General features: G+C 43.0%; 1 protein-coding gene across 1 annotated transcript in view; it reads right to left on the bottom strand.

Annotated features, from left to right (window-relative positions):
- Positions 1-14,434, bottom strand: part of NMD3 (NMD3 ribosome export adaptor) — a 108,559-nt gene that overhangs the window by 66,938 nt on the left and 27,187 nt on the right. Inside the window, exons 5-6 of the mRNA XM_073626117.1 lie at positions 9,295-9,375; positions 8,948-9,076 (exon numbers count right to left, since the gene is read on the bottom strand). Of these exons, the coding sequence (XP_073482218.1) occupies positions 8,948-9,076; positions 9,295-9,375 (210 nt within the window). The remainder of the gene's footprint in view (positions 1-8,947; positions 9,077-9,294; positions 9,376-14,434) is intronic.

Raw genomic sequence — 14,434 nt, 5'->3', positions numbered from 1 at the left:
ACATTTACTGCTTGTGTTTGTTTTAGCTGACCCTGACAGAAATGTGGTGAGTCCTGAAAATGGCGTGACTGTGTAACCTTACAAAGCACTGTTGGGTGTTATTTACTAAAGGCAAAGACACTTTGCACTACAAGTGCACTTGAAACTGCACTTGTAGTGCAAAGTGGATTTGCCCTTAGGAAATAACACCCATTGTCACAGAAAACACCAATTAGAGCACCACAAAAGTGTTGTAGCGTTGAGACAATAATCCACACATTCTTGATTAACAATCTTTTTAATACCTGCACAATCACATGTGCATTTAGAAAAGGTTTTTAAAACAAACCAACATGTTTGTTGTCTAACAATTTTTGGGGTCACATTAGAAAAAGTAGAAATGTCCATTTAAGATAACACAGGCATGTTTAAAACCAACAAGAAAGACACAAATCTTGAACTTACAAAGTTCACATTTGGTAGAACTTGAAGGCAATATCAGACATGAGTATTTACAAACTGTGTTTGATATTGCGTTCAGATGGGGTGAAGTCACCCCCGGAAAAGCCAAATTTTGAAGATGCACACACATTTCCGAATGTCAACATGTGCTACCTGCCATCACGGGGGATCAAGGGACATGTTTTGGGGGTGCAACCCCTTCCTCTCAGCTACTTTATTATTGAGGAAGGGGTTGCACCCCCAAAACGCGTCCATTGATCTCCCGTGATGGCAGATAGCACATGTTGACACACTGTGTGCCTCTTCAAAATTTGGCTTTTCTCAAATTTGACAAAAAATGTTACAAAATTGTAGCACACCAAAAAACAAAGGGATTTGGAGAGGTTTTAAACTCTCCCCAAAACATCAATGATGTTCTTATTTTTTTGAAGAACATCACTGATGTTTTTCTTGATGTTTTCCAAGTCCCTATTACACCCCATGATCTCCCCAATCAGGATCTGTGCACTTTCCGAGGTGAAAGGATCTGGATCCACAACATCACGATCACCTAAAAAGTTAGAAACCAAAAAAAAAAACATGTATTATAAATATGCCGGCATTCATCTCTTACCTGAGCCTGTGGTCGCAGACACTCACCTGTTGTGGTGCCAATTTCCACCACGTCTTCCTCCTCCTGCTCTGTTTGTCTTGGGTGGATTTCCCCTTCTTCCAGAGGTGGGGGGTCTCTGGTCTCCTCGGATGAGGGGTGTCCTCCGAGTCTTTTCTCCCCTATGTAAAAAAAAAAAATAAATTGGTATACTTAGCACACAGATATTTGATGGCAGAAATATAAATATGAAACATTGTTTGGAAATGGGGTACAATTTTTTTTGTGACCAGAGTTCCAAGATTTTTCTTGTCCTTTGTCAAGCTTGAATACTGTACCTGTCTTGTACAAGCTTTACAGATGGAGACACCCCTATAGTATACACTGGAGCACCTGTGTGGGCCCCCTAATAAAAAGGATGTTCTTGTGTCCCACACTAGTGCTCCAGCGTCCAGATGTGAAAACTGCTGCTAAGTGTCCTCTCCTTACACAGAATCTAGTTTGCATTTCATTCTAGTTACAAACCCATCTACCCAACCAAATTAGTTTCAGACAAGTAGGCCCTAAAAAATGTGGCCAAATGCATATGGACAAAACCACGGTGTTTTCTAGGCCGAACGAACAATGTTTGATACGAACGAATAATGTGCCCATGAACATGAAAATTGCCATTTTAAACTGAACAACAGTTAAGAAAAGCACATGGAGCAGCACAAAAGTAATAAACATAAAAAGAATAGGAACACAGCACAACTACTTACTTTTTTGCAGCACTCTCCGGATCTTTCTGTACTGCTCATGTTCTCTTAATTTTAGGTCCAACCACCGCTTCCTGAGCAGATCTTTCGATCGTCGTACCCTGAAATTCCGGTGCAGACTCTTGACCACTTTCGCCATGATCTTGGCCTTTCTGACATTGGGGTTGGGGTAAGGTCCATACTTTCCATCATAGTCGGCCCTCTTCATTATGTCGACCATCTCAACATCTCCCCAAAGGACATATTTGATGCCTTAAATCGTCTCCTTCTGGATCGGGACGTTTCTGCCTCCGGGCTTTCCTCCTCCTCGTTGGTGTAATTATCTGACACCTGCTGTGTCTCCGCCATGTGCTTTTCCCCCACTGCGCCGAAGGAGAAGGAGCGGGGAATAGACTAGAAAGAACGTCAGGGGCGGGCGGAGTTTCACGCATGCGCAGTGTCTATAAAGCATAACACGCGTGCGTAGTACGTACGATCTGTGAGCGGAGGAAGGAGTAACAGAGGCGCCGATCGTGATAGCGAAGGTAAGATTTAACATTGGGCCTATACTGCTTCTAGATTGAGGCCTGTATTTGCACAAGTTTAGAAGACTTTAGGCTGACATTAGGGTTTGTCTTGTGTTGTGTCTTGCAGTGAAAATGGATATTTTGAAAGATAAGGACTTTATGCCAATCTTCATTGATATGTTCAGGGAGCTGAATATAAGAACCAAAGAGGAAGGCAGCGCTGGATAATTTGTTGGAATTTGTGAAGACGGTGATCCCCACAGCAGACATCATCTATTTGAAGGTTCTAATTGGTGGCCTGAGGAGCACTTATCTAAGGGAGCACAAGAAGGTACAGGATTCCCAAAAATCAGGAGCTGCAGATGACATTTATGTCTCCAGGCTGTGGTACTATGACAGACTGCATTTTCTGGCAGGTCAGACTGAACCCAGGCCAGCACTCTCCACTCTTCCTTCCACGCTTCCTTCCCCCCCAGCTGAGGCTTCTGACGCCCAACCTGGGCCTTCCAGGCAGTAACATGTGGAGGAGCCCAGCTTGAGCCAGGTATAGCATTCCTCTAAATCTTCATGGTTGTCCAATCAATGATGTTAACTAGATGTTAGTTTGGAGTACTAATTTATGATTGTGACTGATGAAGCAAAAACTAAAACCATGTCCCTTTTTTATACACAGGGAAGTCTCAGCCAGGAGGTGGCCGGGCCAAGCAGGCTGCCTGATATCCAGGTCCCTCCCCTACACCTGCAAAGACAAAGTGCCAGGAAGAGGAGTAACCTGGAGGAGGCTGCCATAGGCCTCTTTTGGAAGGCTACTGAGGCCCTGAGAACACCCCACACTGTGGAGGAGGACTTTGCTGGCATAACTGCCTGCAAAATGATGCAGATGGAGGAGGGCCAACGACTCCTGTGTGAGTTCCTAATTTTGGAAGCTCTCAATAAGGGGTTGAGGGGCCAAATAACATGTGCTACCCACATTTGTGACCTCACACATGGTCCTCCTCCTCCAGGTCCTACTCCTCCTCCTCCAGGTCCTACTCCTCCTCCTGCCACATCTCCAACACCAGAGCCACAGCCGGGAAGGAAGCGTGGAAAGAAGACCAGAGAGTGATGACCTGGGTTCAGTCTGGTCTGGCAAAAGATGCAGGCTCTTGTAGTACCACAGCCTGAGGACACAGATGTCATCTGCTTCTTTCCGGATCTCTGGGACTTCTGGACCAGACTGCACTCCCTTAGATATTAACTCCTCAGGCCACCAATTTTGCTGGAAAAGAATTGATGTGTGCCCTGGGGGTCAAAGGCTTCACCAATTTCTGCTGTTTCTCCAGCGTTGCCTCCCTCTTTGTTTGGTTCTGAGCCCTTAATAAAGGAATTTTTGTTTCCGTTATACTCGCCTATGTGTGTTTTCCTTCAAAAAGGACAGTTTGTTTGTGAGGAGGCAGAGATTAAATAATACAAGATAATAATGGTGTTGTGGTAACCTGACACACAAAACACACACAAAAATATTATGGAGTGAAACACACACAAAAAAACAATAAAAACACAGCCTTGAAAAAAATACAAACACAAAAAAGACTAAAACAGCCTTGAAAAAGAAAATTTAGTTTAAAAACAACCAAAAAGAAATTTGGTCAGAAATGACAAATCAAAATATATTGAGGGAATCCTGAAAAAGAATAAAGAAAGAAGTTTGTGAGAAGTCTGTGTGAATATGAGCAGCAAAACTACTTCATTCTTCTCTACTACAGAGTGCGCTGTATTAAACTATTTAAAACATTGCAGCGTGACGAAAGTGCTGTATCCATTCCGAACGCTCATTTTACCAGACCAGAGCTGTTCCGTCTCGGAATTTCTTCTGAGCATGCGTGGCACTTTGTGCGTCGGAACTGGCCACACACGGTCGGAATTGACGTGATCGGATTGTGTTGTCGGAAAATTTTATAGCCTGCTCTCAAACTTTGTGTGTCGGAAAATCCGATGGAAAATGTCCGATGGAGCCCACACACGGTCGGAATGTCCGACAACACGCTCCGATCGCACATTTTCCGTCGGAAAATCCGACCGTGTGTACTGGGCATTAGAGTTCTTTATTCATGTCATTGCTACCTAACAGCTCCTTTCTGTAATGGAACTACTGTCTGCAGTCCACATGAAATGTCACCTGACATTTAAAAAGTAAAAAAAGATGCCAGAAAGCTGCATTACCACTTTAAATATCAAAAAAGTATAAATAATCTTTATTCCTGTGAGAAGGAGAAATGATAGCTCACACATGTCCCAGGAAACAAAGTAATATTAAAGGTTTGGGTTTTTTGTTTTAAAATAAAACAGGTCATACTTATCTGCTTTGTGCAATGGTTTTGCACAGAGCAGCCCCGATCCTCCTTTTCCCATTATTATTATTTAAAGCGGAGGTCCACTGAAAAAAAAAATATTAAAAGCCAGCAGCTACAAATACTGCAGCTGCTGACTTTTAATATATGGACACTTACCTGTCCAGGGAGCCCGCGATGTCGGCAGCCGAAGCCGATCATCAGTCCTTCGGCTCTCGGCTGCTGCCGCCATCCTCGGTAAGGGAATCAGGAAGTGAAGCCGTGCGGCTTCACTTACTGGTTCCCTACTGCGCATGTGCGAGTCGTGCTGCTCGTCCTCTCTGGTCCCTGCTGTGTTCTGGGACCTGTGTGTCTCCCAGAATATATCGGGGGAGGACAGTGTAGGTGCCGGAAGTGGCGTAGCTCACCGCAAGCGCCGCGGTCATCTATGCCCGGAAGTGGGAGCAAATACCTGTATTAGACAGGTATCTGCTCCCTCCTCCCCCCTGAAAAATGCCAAATGTGACACCGGAGGGGGGGAGGAATCCAAAAAGTGGAAGTTCCATTTTTGGGTGGAACTCCACTTTAAGGTACTTATATAGTGACGTCAATTTATGAAAAGCTTTACATATACATTGTACATTCACATCTGTCCCTACCCTCAAGGAGCTTACAATCTAAAGTCCCTAACTCACATTCACATACTAGGGCCAATTTAGACAGAAGCCAATTAACCTACCAGCATGTCTTTGGAGTGTGGGAGGAAACCAGAGTACCCGGAGGAAACCCACACAGGCACAGGGAGAACATACAAACTCCAGGCAGGTAGTGTCGTGGTTGGGATTCACACCAGCGACCCTTTTTACTGCTAGGCGAGAGTGCTACCCACTACACCACTGTGCCGCCCTTTCTCATGGGTACTCCCTTTTGCCAAGTGCCCCCATAGTAAGCTGCTTGCTATGGGAGCACTTGTGCATGCTCTCTCCTGAGCTACACTCTGGGTGTCCATAAGACTGGCCCCACCAACACTCCCTACTCACTGGCTCTGTTTGACAGCAGTGGCAGCCAATGGCTCCTGCTGCGGTATCGGAGCCAATGAGGAGCTAGAGAGCCTCAGCTCTTGTGCACATCACTGGATCGAGATCGGGCTTAGGTATGTAATAAGGGGGGAGGAACCCGCCTGCAGGTGCTTCTGTTTACCTTCCTGCATAAAACGCAGTAAGGGAAAAAATCCTTTTGCCTTTACACCTCATGTACACTGCTGCTGGTAAACGGACGCTCAGAAGCAGTTGGCTGCTTTCTTCAGCTGCCCCTGAACTCATCCAATGTTATACACAGGTAAGTTTAATGTCGTTTTTAGGCAGTTGAGTTTAGAGGCCTTTTTGGAAAGCAAAAAAATGAGTTCAGGCGCCGAGTTTAGAGGCATTTAAAATGCCAAACGCAGCTAAACGCAGTAACTTGCATTTAGTAGAGTTTCGTTTACAGGCCTTTTCCAATTTTGGCTATTTTGAAAAAAAAAAAAATTATTTTTTTTCCAAATGCTTCTAAACGCAAACGCGGCAAAAGGGACGTTTTAAATGTGGGTTACTATCTGTCAAGTTAAATGGTTCAGGAGAGGTTGTAAAAACGTCCCATGTACATTAAGCCTTTACAACCACTTTAACCAGGCAACACCTTTCCCAGCTATTACATCTGGTTCGCACTTGTGTGAATTTAAATTGCAGGTAAAAGCTTATATGCCTTCATCTGCCTTTTTGTGTGCATTTTTTTAAACTCATATTGCCTTTAGCTGCTTTTTTTTTCTGTGAGTTTTCCGACTATTTCCTTTTCACAAAAAATACAATAAATTAATTATCTGACTAAAACACAACATAACTTACAATATTCCTGCTAAATCTAAAAGATAAAACTGTATTGAGGCAATAAAGCTGTGTGTGTGTGTGAATGAAGTTTTGGGGCAGCCACTGGCGTGTGGATGCACGTGTACACAGACCGTATGCATTTGGGCCCACTCACCCACACATCTACCAGATTGCGACATGTGGCTGTGTTCATACAGACACTGCATCCCCATAGAGTAACAGGCGGCTCCAGCTGCATAAGCACACTGTATGGGCCAGAGAACCCATATGAATAAGCCCTTTTTTAAAAATGATTATTATTTGCTATATTTTAAAAAATTATTATTTTGCAATATTTAAAAAAAAAAAAAATCACAATGCTTTGGGGGGGGGGGGGGGCAGTGGATGTTATTCATTTAGAGCAGTGGACCATGTTAGTCAGTAGAGTAGCAGTTGATTTCACAATTTTTTTTAATTTTCATAATTTTATTTTTTATTCATTTTGTACAATTTATTATTTTAACAACAGCCCTGTTGGGGGGGCTTTGGTGAAATATCAGGGGTTCAAACAGACCCCTGAAGTATCACTTTTGAGACAGAGAAAGGGACTGAGGAAACATATTCCCTAGTCCCTTTCTCTGTAGACTCAGCTGCACTGCAGATGAATGAACAGAGAACATGAATGATTGCAGAAACCAATCAGCTTCCAGGTTTTTTTCTGTCAAAGCTTAATTGAACAAGCTGAAGTTAGAAGCCGATTGTCTACCATGCACAGCTGCACCGCATTCTGAGTGTACCAGTTTTAGTAAATCTCCCCCCTTGAAACTACACGATCAATGGGTATCTGAAGCAGGAATGTATACCACACCTTTAAAAAAGGATATAGGGAAGATCTCAGGAAAAGGTTGAAGGTATTTTTGGTGGGCAGCTGCCACATGTGGGTAGGGAGCTGGTGGTTTGGAACATTTAAGTCTTTTGCTGTCACTGACGTAAGGTACAGTGAAACAGAACCACTTGCAGCTGGCCACTTTAGTATCCTCTACATCTGATACATCCCTACCACCACCCACAATGTTCCCTTTGCTCTGTACCTGCAGATTGGGTTCCAGTGTTTCCCTTGCATTTTTGGTTTAGCAGGGACCGGCCGAGATTCAAACTATGTATGGGCAGGCTGAATCTACCCAAGTTGATTAATCGATCAACTTGGGTACAACTAGCATGCTGGATTTTTACATGCAATTACATGCAGCGACTATGGCCGCTAGCAATAATCACGGTGTGTTCCCCTGCCTGGGACAGCTACCCACCCCTCCACTGGAAGGATACAATAGCTCCGCAGGAGGGATTTCCCAATCAACATCATGTTAATGGGAGGAAAATCAAGCAATTTTCTTTCCTGCAACCCATGGTTGCAGGAAAGAAAATGCTTCCATCTATGGCCAGCTTAACATTCCCATACTGGAACTGAAGGTTCCTTTAACCACTTCAGCCCCGGAAGGATTTACCCCTTTCCTGACCGGGGCATTTTTTACGGCAATACGGCACTGCAACGCTTTAACCGACAATGGCGCAGACCTAAACAAAATTGACATCCTTTTTTCCCCACAAATAGAGCTTTCTTTTGGTGGTATTTGATCACCTCTGCGATTTTTAAACACAATATTTTTTACTTTTTGCTATAATAAATATCCCCAAATTTTTTCCCCAGTTTCTTCTACATATTTTTGGTAAAAAAAAAAAAAATCGCAATAAGCGTATATTGGTTGGTTTGCTTAAATGTTATAGCATCTTCAAAATAGGGGATAGATTTATGGCATTTTTTTTTTTAACTAGTAATGGCAGCTATCTGTGATTTTTATTGGGACTGCGATATTGTGGCGAACAAAATCGGACACTTGACACTTTCTTCGGACCATTGACATTTATACAGCAATCAGAGCTAAAAATAGCCACTGATTACTGTAAACGTCACTAGCAGGGAAGGGGTTAACACTAGGGGGCGATCAAGGGGTTAACTGTGTTCCCTCAGCGTGTTCTAACTTTTGGGGGATGGGACTGCCTAGGGGAGGAGACTGATTGGTGTTCCTATATACTAGGAACACACGATCTGTCTCCTCTCACTGGCAGAACGTGGATTTGTGTGTTTACACATACAGATCCTCGTTCTGGCTCTGTCAAAAGCGATCACGTGTGCCCGGCGGACATCACGGCCGCCGGGCACGTGCATTGGCTCCTTCTCAGTACCGTGGCGGGCACACGCGCGCGCCCCCTAAAGCGACTGCCGTACAGCTACGGCGATTCGCGCAGGGGAGCCATTCTGCTGCTGTCGGGCGGTTGACAAGCGGTTAAAGGCTTTAAGAAAGATGTTCTAAGCTTGGTTGAAAAAGCATTATAAAAACAAAAAAAAAAAAAAAAAAACACTGTTGGTCAAAGCTTGCTGTACAATTTTATAAAAACTCAGCACAGACCAAGCAGACAACTAAAAACAAATGGAGAGTTTTACCTTTTGACGGACCTGGACCACAGCCTTCCAGAAATCTTTAGCTTCCACTCTATGGCAATCATCACACATTTGCGATTGGACCACATACTCTACTACAAAGACCTGCTGGAGGATTGCTCCATTCATCACCTGTGGGAGAGAGGAAGTGTTTTTACAACCCACACACTCCATTACATTCTACAGGCATATATAGTAGATGCAGAGCAAGCCACAGTTTCATGGCTGAACATGTCACTATTATAAAGAGCTGACACACTGCTATTGCTAAGAAACAGAAGAGAGGATTATTCTCCAGAAAGAAATCTGAGGCAATTACCCACACACCTGCAATATGTAGGGCCACCTACCTCCTTCTGTATTGTTAGTTTCACTTTAAGTCTCTTTGAGTGAGGTTCAGTCCAAATAAAGCCAGCATCTATAAGCCGCACCTGTGTGCAAAGAATACAAGTATAATTACATTATGCCGATTTCTACAAGGCATCGTTATTAAAAGATACATGGAAAAACATTTACATCTCCTCTGTCTAAATCATTTCAAGTAATACTAGATAAATTAGCCATTCTTTCCTGCAATGAGCCTGGGTTCACACTATTGAGAACACAGACATCGCATGTGATTCACACCCACACTGCTCTGCTGATCACATGTGCAATGCGAGTTCAGCCATACAGTTTATATGGCTGAACTCGCATTGGATTCACATAAAAAAAAAAAAAAAAGGGAAGAAGGTGCAGGGACTTTTTTTCCCCGTACTGGAATCGGATTGCATGGGTGTTCACATCCATGTGGTCCGATTCCTGTCTGAATCAACATTTCGCACTATGATCTGTGAACCGATCTGGGGGGGTCATTAACAATGTATTAGCACCAGCAGCGGTTCAAAGAGGGCAGTGTGAACTGCCTGCGGTAGAGATGCGATGCGGGAATTGGCACTGATATCGCACTGGTTCCCAAATTGCTATAGTGTGAACCCAGATTGAAGGTTTCTATGTTCCATACTGAAGAGGAGCAAATATTCAGGGAGCAGATTCTTGAATGCAGATCTTTTGAATGCAGCAAGAGCATGTATCCCGCTTAGATGGAAAAAGAAACAACCACCTTCGGTGGGTATGTGGCTCAGGAAGGTGGAAGAGCTGAATAGATTAGAGAACCTGGTGTGGACAGGAAGGCAGAAACGAGAAAAATATAGGGAGATATGTTCTCCATGGAATCTTTTTATCAAATCAGAAGAGGGAGAGACTCTCATTGTTGAGGATCTAGAGGATTGAGAAGAAGACACCAAGTAATTGTGGGATCTCGGGACGGGATGCATGTAACTGAGGGGGGGGGGGATTGATGAAGAATATGTCTGATTCACCACTTGCCGCCCACCATACAGCAAAATGACGTATGCAAAGTGGTTGCGATATCCTGACCGGGCGTCATATGACGTGGTGATCGTTGTTGCGGCGTGTCAGTCTGACACACCACAACACCAATCTAGCTAAGCAGTCTCTGACTGAGACTCTTTACCATGTGATCAGCCATGTCCAATCACAACTGATCACGATGTAAAACAGTAAGAGCAGTTGTAAAAATGGATATAAAAGCAAAGGAGAAGGCCTTCAAAAAATACAAGGTTGAGGGATCATCCTCAGCATTCAGACTTTATAAAGAATGCAATAAGAAATGTAAGGGTGCAATTAGGACGGCTAAGATAAAACATGAAAGACACATAGCGGAGGAGAGCAAAAAAAATCCCAAGAAATTCTTTAAGTATGTAAACAGTAAAAAAGGGAGGACAGACCATATTGGCCCCATAAAGAATGAGGAAGGACATCTGGTTACAAAGGATGGGGAGATGGCAAAGGTATTGAATTTATTCTTCTCCTCAGTCTTCACGAGTGAATCGGGGGGCATCAGTAACCAAAACTGCAGTGTTTATCCTCAGGACACAACACAGGAAGCACTTCCATGGTTAACAGAGGACGGAATTAAAATTAGACTTTAGAAACTTAACATTAATAAATCACCGGGACCAGATGGCTTGCATCCGAGGGTACTTAGGGAACTCAGGTGATTGCCGGACCGTTGTTCCTAATTTTTACAGGCAGTCTATTGGCTGGAATGGTACCAGCTGATTGGAGAAAAGCCAATGTAGCACCAATATTTAAAAAGGGCCCAAAAAACATCCCTGGGAATTACAGACCAGTTAGCCTAACATCAATAGTATGTAAAATCTTGGAGGGGATGATAAGGGACTATATACAAGATTTTAGTAATAAGAACGATATCATTAGCAGTAATCAGCATGGATTCATGAAGAATCGTTCTTGCCAAACCAATCTATTAACCTTCTATGAGGAGGTGAGTTGCCATCTAGATAAAGGAAGGCCCGTAGACGTGGTGTATCTGGATTTTGCAAAAGCATTTGACACAGTTCCCCATAAACGTTTACTGTACAAAATAGGGTCCGTTGGCATGGACCATAGGGTGAGTACCTGGATCGAAAACTGGCTACAAGGGCGTGTTCAGAGGGTGGTGATAAATGGGGAGTACTCAGTATGGTCAGGGGTGGGTAGTGGGGTTCCCCAGGGTTCTGTGCTGGGACCAATCCTATTTAATTTGTTTATAAACGATCTGGAGGATGGGATAAACAGTTCTGTATTTGCAGACGATACTAAGCTAAGCAGGGCAATAACTTCCCCGCAGGATGTGGAAACCTTGCAAAAAGACCTGAACAAATTAATGGGGTGGGCGACTACATGGCAAATGAAGTTCAATGTAGAAAAATGTAAAATAATGCATTTGGGTGGCAAAAATATGAATGCAATCTATACACTGGGGGGAGAACCTCTGGGGGAATCTAGGATGGAAAAGGACCTGGGGGTCCTAGTAGATGATAGGCTCAGCAATGGCATGCAATGCCAAGCTGCTGCTAATAAGGCAAACAGAATATTGGCATGTATTAAAAGGGGGATCAACTCCAGAGATAAAACGATAATTCTCCCGCTCTACAAGACTCTGGTCCGGCCGCACCTGGAGTATGCTGTCCAGTTCTGGGCACCAGTCCTCAGGAAGGATGTACTGGAAATGGAGCGAGTACAAAGAAGGGCAACAAAGCTAATAAAGGGTCTGGAGGATCTTAGTTATAAGGAAAGGTTGCGAGCGTTGAACTTATTCTCTCTGGAGAAGAGACGCTTGAGAGGGGATATGATTTCAATTTACAAATACTGTACTGGTGACCCCACAATAGGGATAAAACTTTTTCGCAGAAGAGAGTTTAATAAGACTCGGGGCCACTCATTACAATTAGAAGAAAAGAGGTTTAACCTTAAACTACGTAGAGGGTTCTTTACTGTAAGAGCAGTAAGGATGTGGAATTCCCTTCCACAGGCGGTGGTCTCAGCGGGGAGCATTGATAGCTTCAAGAAACTATTAGATAATCACCTGAATGACCGCAACATACAGGGATATGTAAGGTAATACTGACACATAATCACACACGTAGGTTGGACTTGATGGACGTGTGTCTTTTTTCAACCTCACCTACTATGTAACTATATATAAACCAATATATGTGGCCTTATTGATTTATGACTCTATGCTCATTAGTAAACCTTAAGTGCACATGTAAACAAAATAAAGGAAGAAAAATGTCTCTCAATATGTGATGAATAATCCACCCGTGCAGAACACAAATTGCAAAAGATCATCCATAAGAAACTCTCCAACTATTTATGCAGTGAGAGATGTGAGCAACCACCAGTAAAGAAGGGGTTACTTCTTACCAAACACAAATGATCCCCCATTACAGAGGATCATAGCAGGCATGTTAGCTGTATAGCTCCTGTGCTGGACTGCTGCGGCTGTGCCTCAGATCATCAAAGGGACCCGATCAGTGCAGTGGTAAGGATTGCATGTAACACAAAGTGGGAAACTCCAATCGTGTAAAACCTTTTTAATTTATTTGTATAAAAAGTCAAAGACACACTTACATAGAACACCTGAAAATAAGCCTAAAGTCCGTTGTGTCGGCCGAACACACACCCAGGGGCACGGGCAGCGCACCAATGAGCATCCAAATAACGCCGAATGGACCGCAAGCCCAGACGAGGGAGGCCGATGAATGTCAACATATAATGTCACTCCTAACAAACATGGTATAAAGCGGACTAAGTCAAACACAATACGCCAAAAGTGTCTCATATCACTCTGATGTGTCCTGTATCATACAGGGCATAAACAGAGTTCCGAAACGCCTATGCACATTGAATCAGCACCTAGCGGAAGGCATCCAGTTATACTGGTGTACATAAAAATCTTATAACATTGATTATTACACATGAATGGAAAAAATTAACTATTTTATAACAATCCCTGTTGACAAAAAACCTTTACAGATATCACAGAATTGCCAATCAAAAATCAATAGAAAATGATAAAAAACACATATAGTGTCAATCACGATTAAAAAACATATAAATGGAATAAATCAACTGTTATGGGGTGTCTGATCTATATTTAGTTTCTGTCAATCGACGATCCCCAAAAAGACCAAAATTCTCAATGGTCTAATAAAAATAAAAAATATAAAACAAACAATTAAAATAAAAAAAAAAAAAATTAATAAAAAAATCTATTAGGATCCTATCTAAAAAACTAAGCCCGGAAATCCAAAAATATGGACACTTGGGGCCACAACCACATTGGGAGTTGTTGCCATCTAGTGGTGAAAACATGTACACCATAGATGTCATTACGCTCAGGATAAGTCCTAACTCCTTATAAATAGAACACTCTTGAAGGTGCTAAAAACACCCGACCTTTGGTATAGAAACTCCTGAACTAGCTATGACTAGTGTCACAACCATATAAAGATAAATAATATAAAACTAAAAGAATAAAAGTAAACCTCAAAAATATAAAAGATAGTCCAGAGGCAATCTCATGGGTCAAGGCGTTATTACCATGGGGGGACTCCTGGAACTAAATGTAAGGGGCTCGGAACAGCCTCACCCACTCTCTCCTAGTCAACCAAGGACCGTGGTACTGATGGGTGCTCAAGAATTATTAATAAAAGCATTCACATCGGTATCAACATTGAGTCCGAATGGGACATAAGATTTGAGTCTATAGATCCAGGACATTTCACATTTAGAAACCTCCCTGACCAATGACCCACCCCTCCAATGGGGTCTGTACTTATCAATGCCCATATACAGTGTATTAGAGGGGTTCCTAGCATGTACCTCGTCATAATGCCGTTAAAATGGGTGTTTATCGAAACCCCTTCTAATATTATTTATATGCTCGGTCAGTCTAACCTTCAGTGCCCTTTTGGTCCTCCCCACGTACTGTAAACCACATGGGCACTATATAAGGTAGACCACGCCTTCAGACAAGCAGGTTATGAATGGTGCTACCTCATACGTACGAGAGGTGCTGGTGGAAATGAATTGGCTGATTTTTCTGTCTCTACATTTATGAACGGTACAGACCTGGCA

This window comes from Aquarana catesbeiana, linkage group LG04 (assembly GCF_042186555.1).
Source record: "Aquarana catesbeiana isolate 2022-GZ linkage group LG04, ASM4218655v1, whole genome shotgun sequence".
NCBI classification, from domain to species: Eukaryota; Metazoa; Chordata; class Amphibia; order Anura; family Ranidae; genus Aquarana; species Aquarana catesbeiana.
The sequence above is the reverse complement of the archived record's forward strand: the minus strand, read 5'-3'. Positions and strand labels throughout refer to the sequence as shown.